Genomic DNA, 10579 nt, shown 5'->3' with positions numbered 1-10579 from the left:
TACCATGCATGCTCATTTGCATTTTTTGCTTTTCTTTGTTCGTTTTAAAAGGAAATTTCTTTGGAAACGCCAATGAACCAACCTAGGAATTTGATTCGAATTGTCCAAAAAGGACCGAATAAAATATTCAATCCGAATTTCATGAAAAATGTTATTCAAAATGGTATTGACCGTTCTTGATGATGTTACTTCATTTGACCATTCTTGATGCTGCAATAGTGTAATCTCAGCCGGCCAGGCGGCCATTTTCTTTAATTTTCTTTTCTTTTCTTTTTTATTTGTCTTAGCTTGTTTCATACTCAAGTTTTCTTTTCCCTCCCCTGATGCCTTCACCCCCCCTCAGCCATTTCTCCTCTTTATCATCCACCTTCATACACCAATCTCAACATTTCAACGCCATGGCTTCTCTTTGCAAACTCTTCTGCCTCTGCAATCTCATTCTTCTTGCAAGGCCCACTTTCTCCCTGCAATCTTATGACAACACCAATTGCAATAAACTAGAGCAAGTCCCCGCCTCCGGCTACCGCTGCAACGCCAAGAAATCTTCATGCGACACCTTCATAGTCTACAGAGCTCAAGAGGGTTACCAAGCACTCTCCCCCATAGCCTCCCTCTTCAACACAACCCTCGCCCAACTCCACCCTTTCAACAACATCTCAACGCCAAATTTCAACCATCTCAAGCTCGGACAAGATATCATTATTCCCGTAAGATGCTCTTGCCTCGACAACTACTACAATGCAGTCCTTCTCTACAATGCTTCTCACTCGGGTGCCTTCGACACTGTGGCCTGTGGAATTTATGAAGGGTTGGTGAAGGCGGTGGTTCTCCGGGAGAAAAACCCGGGATTCGACCCCAAGGACCCCAGCAGCTCTATGCTTCAAGTGCCCATAAAATGTGCTTGTCCTCATGCATCCGACAGAGAAAACAGAATAAAATACCTTGTGACATATCCAGTGATAAAGGATGATAATACTGGTTCGATTGCCAAGAAATTTGGAGTGCGGGAAACAATGATCTTGTATGCCAATAGACTAGAATCACTTACCGCCATCTTCCCTCAGACTACCTTGTTAATTCCCACTGAGAATGCACCGGTATTGATCAATTCTATACCGGAAGATCCTCCTCCTAGCCCTCAACCAGTGACTCTAGACGTTTTACCCAGCGAAAATTCGTCTTCTAAGAACAGATCAACTCTGTTCCTTGTAGGAATTTTATCCGGGGCATCAGGGCTGGTGGTTTTAGCTTGTGGGGTCTTAGTGTTTTCATGGAGAATGAATCATCCTCGCAATTTCGAGCCTTTATCCGACAGGAATTCCAGGTTGTCCAATTTTTCGCCTGATCTTCTCGACGGAATGTCCAAGCTAAAGAATTCTCTGGTCAGCTTCAGCCTGGAGGAGCTGAGGGCTGCCACCGGGGACTTCAGCCAGGGTTCTGTGATCGGCGTCGGAGTCTATCGTGGCAGGATTGGCGGCGCCTACGTGGCCATCGAGCAGATGAGTTCGAAGGAAGCAGCCAACCATGTCATTGGCATATTGACAAAGATCAATCATGTCAATGTGGTGAAGCTGGAGGGATGCTGCTATGGCGCGGCGCCTTATCTGGTGTACGAATTTGTGGAGAATGGTAGCTTAAGGGACTGCCTGTCGAACCCGAAGAAGGCTAGGCAGCTCAAATGGGGAAGGAGAATGCAGATTGCGTTCGATCTTGCAGTGGGACTTCATTACTTACATTACTGCACAAAGCCTGCTTATGTCCACCGAAACATCAACAGCAAGAATGTGCTCGTAACCATGGACTGGAGGGCCAAGATTTTCGGGTTCCGATCAGCGAAAGCTGTGACCAGCAGCTGGGAGAAGGAAGAGCCCAAGTGGAACGAATGTGTGACCTCAGGGAGAGAAGGGTATTTGGCGCCTGAACATGTTTCTTATCGGCAGGCTTCCAGTAAAGTGGATGTGTACGCATTTGGTGTGGTTTTGCTGGAGCTCTTGTCGGGCAAGGAAGCCACTGCGGATGGCAATTTGGTGAAGGATGTTAGGGGGCTTCTGGAGGATGGGGCGGTGAAGGATTCGGGTGAGTGCTTGGAGAAGTTGAAGAGACTGATGGATGCTGCTGCGTTGGAGGGAGAATATGAATACCCTTTGGTTGATGCCATGTGTTTGGCACTCTTGACAAGCGCATGTCTGGACGAGGATCCCCTCCACAGACCCACCATGAATGATGTCTTCAAGGCCCTTTCCAGATTCATTTGACCAACTCACCATTTCCAATTCGACAGCCGTATGTTTATGTTTATCTTAATCTTAATCTGAAGAATAGTCATCAAAAAAAAATTAACAACTTTTCTCTTTGAAACGTCATCCACATATACATATTAGAAATTTATTACGCCATACACATATACATATTAGTCCAAACTCAAAATTAAAAAAACATGAAACATCTTAATCATGTCTGATAAAGTTATTTGATCAATTCAAAACTAATGATATAGCAGCAACACAATGATGAAAAAAACCCTGATAGATCACATTAGTAGCATACATAAATTTACATTTGTTTGACAATAAATATTAAATTTTTTATATGCTGCATTTATTTGTTTTTTCTATTTTTTTTGTAGGGAGGAAGGATTCATACCACAATCAATAAGCGATTATTGGTTTGATCTTTCAAGTTGTTGATCCATGAAGGACAACTATACATTATGAAAAACCTTGTCATTGGCTACAACAACATGACATATAAAATAATAGCCACAAATACAAACTAAATTTTATGCCAAAGACACATGTTGTAGATGCAATTGACAAGGCTTTCCCAGTTGAGAATTTTAATTTTTGATCATTTTCTAACATTTTAACTACACAAAACCTTGACGAAATTGAGTTGTTTGGTAAGTTAAATAAATATACTTGAATTATTTATATTGATTTTTGAACTTATGTAATATCTGTACTTCTATTACAGATATAATTGGGAAAGTTGTTGGCAAAAACAAAGTTAAAATCCTAGAATCTTGTGGGAGGTCAAGCAAGTTCATTGATGTTGTGATTGAAGACTTGGAGTACACATTTCTATAATTGTTTTTTCCTTTAAAATCAGTAAAAAATTATAGTCACACCAATGTAATAATTTTTTATTTATTTACTGTAGAAAGAATAAGCTCCAGTGTATGCTGTGGGGTGACTATGCGAAAGAATTGAATAATTATCTAAAAAGTGAAAAATCAGATCTTCTTGTGATTATTCTACAAATGTGTCAAGCAAAGAAACTTAGATATATTTATAGGAATAATTTTAAATATACATGCAATGTGATTAATCACATTGTTAACTTCAAGCCAATGTTTAATCACATATGAACTTAAGGTTTCAAATACATATTATATTACTAAATTGTTGGTTGACGCTTCAATCAAGGAAGTTAGTGAATTTTGAAACAAGTATGTTACAATGTTCATTTTTCAACATTCAACACTTTAATATTTTGTTCTTGTTTGTACTAATTCTTTTCTTCTGGTTCGAACTATTCAAAATCTTAAAAAGAATTGAGAACGAACGAAGGAGATTGCAGTTTTTAAAGGATAAGTAAAATTTCGTCTTCATTCATTTATTCTATCTCAAATGACCGAGCATCAAATGACCTAACAAGTGAAGATATTGAAGTGAAAACAATTAAAGAACTGTTGGAACCTATTGAGGTAAACTATTTATATTATATGTGAATTGATATTTGACATTAAAATGATTTTTTAAATATCTGATAATCCTTTTTTTTTTAAATTTTTTTCTAGGTTAGTAGTTGTTGGGTTTTTGCTACAATCATTGCTATTCAGAGTGATCAAAATTGGTGGTATTTGTCATGTACAAAGTGTCCAAAGAAAGTCAGTCCTGTTGGCAAACGATTTTACTGTGAGAAATGTGACAAATTTGACATCACAAGAGCTCCTAGGTAGAAAAATTATAATAATTTGCTAACTCATAATATTTGTTAGTAGCATTTTCTATTTGTTGTATTTGGTAATTGTTTGGTGGATTTATTAGGTTCAAGGTTCAAGTAATAGTTATTGATGGGACTAGCATTGTATCATTTCTGTTGTGGGACCGTGAATTCTTGCAACTAATTGGCAGGAGTGTGCAGGAATAGAGAGATAATTCGATAAAAATATATATCTTTAATACTGATTTGTCTACATTTAAGTAACTCAATAAATAAGATTTCGAATATAACCTAACAAATATTTTTAGAAGTCCGTTGATGGATGTTATCCAATAGAAATTGACAATCTGATTGAAAGGGAAATGTTATTCAAGATTCAAATTAAAATTCTGAATAGTAGCTAGCATTCTAATATCTACACAATAATGAAGCTGGCTAATAATGATGATTTAATATTGAAACACGTCCCAAGTTGCTATATCGAAAGTCAATTTAGTATAAAATACATTTGTTATTATTTTTTGATAATATTCTTTCAATGTTTAACATGTACTTTATGCTTCTATTGAAAAAAAAAAATAAGATTTTGATGTGTTTTCACGACTTGAGCATACCAATGTTATTGATCTGAAGGTAGGTTTTTTTTTTTTTTTTTAATTTAGAAATAATTGTACAATCTATAAAATATTAAACTCATAATTCTTTTCATATGATATGTAGAACTTGGTGTTTGTGTTTGATAGTGATATCAATATCCTGAACAAAACACCAATCAAAAGATCAAATCCTTTGGCAAATGAAGATAGCAACCCAACAACCCAAATGTCAAGTAATAAGTTGAGAAAGATTGTTAAGGAAGAAAAAGATTTAAGTATGAAGGGGGAATGTCAATTAATAATATTTTTGAGTTTTATTGTGTTTGATGTATGATTACCTTTTTTGCGATGTGTATACATTTTTAATTGTGTTAGCAAAGACTTATAATTAGACTATATGTTTTTCATCTAAAAAAATATGATTTAATTTTTAATTTGTGAGAGAGATGGACAACCAACCACAATTATAAATGTAGTCTTCAAAGAAAATTTTCAAAATTTGAATTAACTCTGTTAATTTTAAAAATTTTAATATCAAATCTTTAATAAAATATTATTTAGTTAATATATATTTAATTTAATTTAATTATAATCATTAAAATTTCATAAATTTTTATCGAAATCACTGTCAATCACCACTGCCGTGCACATGCGAGAAGATTTCTGAAAATAGTTCCTTCCACATCTTGCATGAGCTAAAGCTCAAATCCTCTTACTTTTCTTCTCCAATGAACTTTAATATGTATGATTCAAGAAAATTAACAGATTTGTAATATAAACTCCTCGTCCTATAAAATGACACGAGCAATGCCCTAAAACTTATAATATGATCTACATACATTTGAAAATATATAAATCGTAGTATCATATTCATTATTAGCATAAATCATTCTTTAAGCAATTAATAGATAGAAGCTAGTGCCTTGTATAATTTGGAAGAACAATAAGTGACACTAAACAGGTTGGAAGCAAACAGATCCAGCAGAACCAAGTTACTTTTAATGATCCAGGGTTAGCATATTTACAATAGTTGAGAAAGAGCCTTCAACTCTTTTTTTTTTTTTTTTTTAACGAGGACACAAGAATTCCCGCACACTATACACTCATCAAGGGGCAAAGCTCTGCACTAGCCTTATGTCCTCCTTAAATGGCCGCCGCTCCTCGTGAAAAACGGATGACTGAGGGCATCCCATGCTGTCAACCTCTCTGTGGGATCATACCTTAGAAGCCCTTGCAAGAGATGTATCAAATCCCCAGCTGAATGATCTACTTGCTGCATAATTAAGTTCTGCATAACAAAAACAAAAATAACACTAGTTACTAAACAGATGTTCACAAGAATATAATAACAGGTTTAAGAACTGCTGGTTGCAGTTTGGGGACCTGAAGCCGAGGAAGCTTCTGAACAGCCTTGATACTTTCTCGCGAGGTCGAACCTTCTGGCCAGTCCAACCGTCCCCTTCTCACATACTTCTCCGCGTTGCGGCTGAAGATTTAACATTATTTTGATCAAAAATCATTCCGTAAATGCAAGAGAAATTGAAACAACAATGCAACTGCTTGCAATACTCACTCTACTCTTTTCAACATGTGTTGTGGGAAAGAACCAAGCACCCTTTCCATCATGGCAAGATGTTCTAGGTTCTCATGCGTTTGGAACAAAGCATCTCCCTGCTCACAACATAGTAACATTGTGTTGAAAAAATGCTCCACAATACATAGGAAGCTACCAAAGAACAACACTAATTGTCGAACATACCGAGCACAACTCCACTAAAATACAACCAATACTCCAAATGTCACAAGGATAACTCCACCCATGCCCTGTTATGAAGGGTTGAACCGTAAGTTATTTATTTGACTTGACAATGCACCCAGCCTACCTCGTGAACAACAGAAACTAAAAAGGGCCAGGAAGAGCCATACCCAGTATAACTTCAGGTGCCCGATAGTGTCGGGTAGACACAATGTAATTCTGATCCTTGCGGTCATAAGTTGCACTGCCAAAATCAATTACCTTAATGGCACTAGATTTTGGCACCCTTTTAAAGTATGAACCATCCTTCGGAGACCGCGAAGAAATCTGTCCAAAAAGAAAACCACTTTAAATACTCAGAAGTAAATAACAAAATGCAAGAGGGAACCAACCACAGGAACTAGACCAATTAGGAAAAGAAAATTGGAAACGTATCCTAGGAAAATGTACAAGGACCTAGACCTCTTCTCATACAATTATATCACATCTCAGTACACTAGGACCAAATCTGTCATCCAACATCAACCTTGCATCAAAATGACACAGGAAGAAACCAAAAAACAAATTTAGTTAATCAATACCTTGTAATCAGGAATTTTTACATACTCTGGAGACACCAGGAGAATGTTCTCAGGCTTCAAGTCAGTGTGAATAAGGCATAAATCATGCATAACTGCAAAAAGAAGGAAATACAACCAAACATTAATTAAAATGGACACAAGTCTTTGGCTGATCAGCCAGGGCATAATGAAGCAAGACCAGTGCTGAAAGCATGACTGAAAAGAATGCTCTCTTCCAAGAAGCACCAGTGCCAATGGAAAAAATATTTGCATGCAGGGTGATAGATTTAAAGAACTGGCATAAGTAATTACTACACACATGCTATACATTCCAAAAGTTGTCTGCCAATCTCGCGAACAAGATCAATGGGAAATGAGCGGTAATTGTTTTTCCGAAGAAAATCGTATAAGCTCGGTCCAAGCTTCTCAAACACCTGTTAAAGCCATTTGAATTCATCGACAAGTCTTAACCCCCAAAATATTCTTGAAATTGGGGAAATTAGACCACCAAACCAATTTATACTTACAATACAAACATGGTTACGATAGTCAAACCAGTTCCGTATTTGCACACAACTGCAAGGAATAAACTCATTTAACAGCTGACACGAAAGTTCAATATCCCACCAAAGTAACAATAGCAGTAGTGGAACAGATTAAATAGATTTTAAAAAGAATAAATTGTACTCACCGGTTGCCACCTTTATCATGTTTTCCTAGCTGCTGCAATACATCAACTTCTATCATAGCAGCATCACGATACTTTTTAACACCACGAACAATTTTAATGGCAACCATTTCTTCCCTTTCTCTATCCCAACATTCCAGAACCTGGCCAAAAGTGCCTGCATTGGAATTGATCAACAGAAAAGATCATCAGACAACCTCAGTATTACACTTTAATTGTAAACTACTAATAAATAGAGAGATTTCTAAGAACTAAGAAGTGATACCTTCACCCATTTTGCTGTGTATCTTATCTGCAGGTACAGAACAAAGAAATAAAAATGCAATCAGAAAAAAGTAAAGAGTTGCAGAAAAATGAATTTAACAGAACGCATGACTTTTGAGGCAACATATTGCCTTAGTTTATTTTATAATATATAATTAAAAATATCATCTGAGAAATGAAAGAGGTAACATGCACTTAGGTATGTAATATATCATGAAATTCAGTAAGTCATGTTAGCAAGCAATAAAGTTTGCTTGCAAAACAGAAAAAGCCCTCTTTTAGGATGGCTAGACACATCCATGAAATCGTGCTAAAAAGCAATGGTGTTGTGTGTTGCTTCATCAAAAAGATTAAAGATGATCATGCAAATTAATAAATGAAGATTCTTTGGTGTCAGAAAAGTGTAGTTACAGCGAGAAGTTAAATTTTCGCCAAGCGCAAACATGTAATGCCCATCTTTGTCATCTTCTCGCCAAGGGGGAGAACCATTTCGAGCAACCTCCTTAACTATGAAAGAGGAATAGATATGGTCCGAGAGTGCCATTGAAGATGCAAAGCTTGACACATTCCCAACCTCTTGTCGACAAAACAATGCTAGCTGAGCCTACACACAGCCATCCATTCATGTTCCACTCAAAAGAATAATAAATCTTCACCTCATCTATTGCAACCTTTTCCATACACTTGATAGATCATCAATATTACATCAAAGATAATAACTACTGAAGAAAGAAGAAGAAGAAACCCAAAAGGTTCATCACATAAAAACACACATCAAATATTAAAACACAACCACCAAACTATTCTCATGAAAAGACTTGCCATACCTTCAACAAGATCCATTGGAACGGAACTCTATAACAAAGGTCAGAACAAGTTTTTTCCCCAGATACCCACTAGACCAATTAAAATACTTCTCACAATTTTCCCAGGATGAACATCTTACAGAAACTGGAAAGTCAACACTCTTCACAGGAAATAAACGACTAGATCTGTTAACCATTAGTTAACAGAAGATTTATATTTAGACAACTTTTCAGTAAACAATATTACAACTAAATTTTCACAGCTTCATATACATAAGTAGAAAAAGATATACTGATGTTGGGTTTACAATACAAGGGCACCTTAATGCTCCCAGAAAATTTTAGAAACAGACATACGTCTCAACAAACAGATTCGAAACAACCACCCCTGGATAATGAGCTTCCCTAAATTCTTAGCCAAAAAAAGGTAGCTTTTCAAATTTTATTACCTAACCGAACCAAAATATGAAACCATCAACATAAAAGAAAAAAGGAACCTCGAACCAGCCAAGACATTTCAACAAAAACCAAGACAGAGACAAAGATAACCACAAAAGGGGTTAAAGAATTAACGGATCCGAAGATCGATCCAACATCAGCCGATAAAATCGATCATAAAATTCAAGAAGAAACTTTTTCTCATACCTGGTCTACCAAGTATCTAATTCCGACCAGATCTAGCAAAACAGAAACAAAAGAAAGCAAAGAAAATATGTAAGTGGGAGATAACATGAACAGATCTGGTACCTTAGGATCGTCGGGAGCGACGTCCCAACCCAATCGAGGCCTCTTTCGGGGCCTACGATCCATGTGCGCATGTGGAAACTCTACCACTCGCTCCATCTCCATGATCGACACAGCCTTCCAGAAAGAGATGAACGGGAATCAGAAAGAGGATGAGATCGAGATCGAAAGACGATGATGGACGAACCCTAACCCTGATGAAACCCTAATATTGACCGAACGCAGTCGGTGGAGAGAAACGTAACCGTCCACGTGGCTCCATATTGACCCTTCGATTGACGATCCTTAACTACAATTAGGCTAGACGGTGGATCTCAACCGTGGTTGAGTTAAAAGAGTTATTCCCATCCCACTTCCCACGCGCGTTGAATAATATTGCAAGAACTATTTTTTAGTTCTTTATCTTTGAATAATATTAAAATTTTATCACTCAAGTAAGTTGAAAAGATATTTTATTGGCCTCTTTCGTTGAATAATTTTATTTTGGTATTATCAAACTGTCAATAAAGTATTTTTTTAAATATTATTTTATGTATTTTATTTAAATATTAAAATTTAAAATATGACTTTTTAAACAATAACTAATTTGTAATCAATTTTACTACTACATTAGACTTATTTTTGTTTAAAACTTTGCCTGAAGCAATAAAAAAATTAAATAAATTTAAATTTATAGTTTTCTAAATAATATCTAATTCTTAAACAATGTTGTCATTATATTAAGACTTATTTTTAAAATTTTATTTAAAAACTAAACTATAATTTTAAAACATTGTAATAAACTTTCATTCAAAAATTTTTATTGACACGTGATCATCTGGGCAAGGCGGGTGATAAATTGAGCACGGACTTGTGATTTGAGAGAGAGAGAGAGAGAGAGAGAGAGAGAGAGGAGGATAGTTTTTTAATTATCAAATCAATTAAAATGTTAAAATCAAATGCAAAAATTGAATAAATTAAAATTAAAATCAATTAAATTTGTATAAAAAACTTAAATTGAATTGACTAAACAAATGCAAAAATCAAATAAATTGAAAATCGAAAAAATTAAACTGATAAAAAAACTTAAAAAATGAAAAAATAAACAAATCTAAAAAATTAAAAAAAAAAAAAAACCTGTGCACCTTGCATTGTCAACTTTCTTTCCTGTTCAAATTATATAGTATATATTCATGTTCAATAAAAATATATCAATGCTCAAAAATGAAAGTAACAAAAAA

General features: G+C 35.5%; 2 protein-coding genes across 4 annotated transcripts; one reads left to right on the top strand and one right to left on the bottom strand.

Annotated features, from left to right (window-relative positions):
* Window positions 1-398: 398 nt before the first annotated feature.
* Window positions 399-2255, top strand: LOC127794302 (lysM domain receptor-like kinase 4). The gene has a single exon (XM_052325281.1). It carries the CDS (start codon window positions 399-401, stop codon window positions 2253-2255), a length of 1857 nt encoding a protein of 618 aa, XP_052181241.1.
* A 3263-nt stretch (window positions 2256-5518) lies between these two features.
* LOC127795268 (serine/threonine-protein kinase AFC2-like) lies at window positions 5519-9544 on the bottom strand. 3 transcript variants are annotated; one of them, XM_052326843.1, is made up of 12 exons: window positions 9363-9544; window positions 8221-8413; window positions 7811-7837; window positions 7549-7702; window positions 7385-7433; window positions 7177-7291; window positions 6879-6970; window positions 6468-6624; window positions 6301-6365; window positions 6115-6212; window positions 5925-6027; window positions 5519-5829 (listed from the first exon to the last, which is right to left on the bottom strand). In XM_052326843.1, the coding sequence occupies exons 1-12, from the start codon at window positions 9462-9464 to the stop codon at window positions 5674-5676; spliced, it is 1311 nt and encodes a 436-aa protein (XP_052182803.1). In that variant the 5' UTR covers window positions 9465-9544; the 3' UTR covers window positions 5519-5673. The 3 variants fall into 3 exon arrangements, with proteins under 3 accessions (XP_052182803.1, XP_052182804.1, XP_052182805.1); XM_052326844.1 differs by lacking the exon at window positions 8221-8413 and having other exon boundaries at window positions 9363-9511; XM_052326845.1 differs by lacking the exons at window positions 7177-7291; window positions 7385-7433; window positions 8221-8413; window positions 9363-9544 and having other exon boundaries at window positions 7811-8116.
* Between the last annotated feature and the right edge of the window lie 1035 nt (window positions 9545-10579).

The sequence above is a fragment of the Diospyros lotus genome, chromosome 2 (assembly GCF_014633365.1).
Source record: "Diospyros lotus cultivar Yz01 chromosome 2, ASM1463336v1, whole genome shotgun sequence".
In the NCBI taxonomy this organism is placed as follows: Eukaryota; Viridiplantae; Streptophyta; class Magnoliopsida; order Ericales; family Ebenaceae; genus Diospyros; species Diospyros lotus.
Note: the sequence above shows the minus strand (reverse complement) of the source record. Positions and strands in the feature narration are given on the sequence as shown.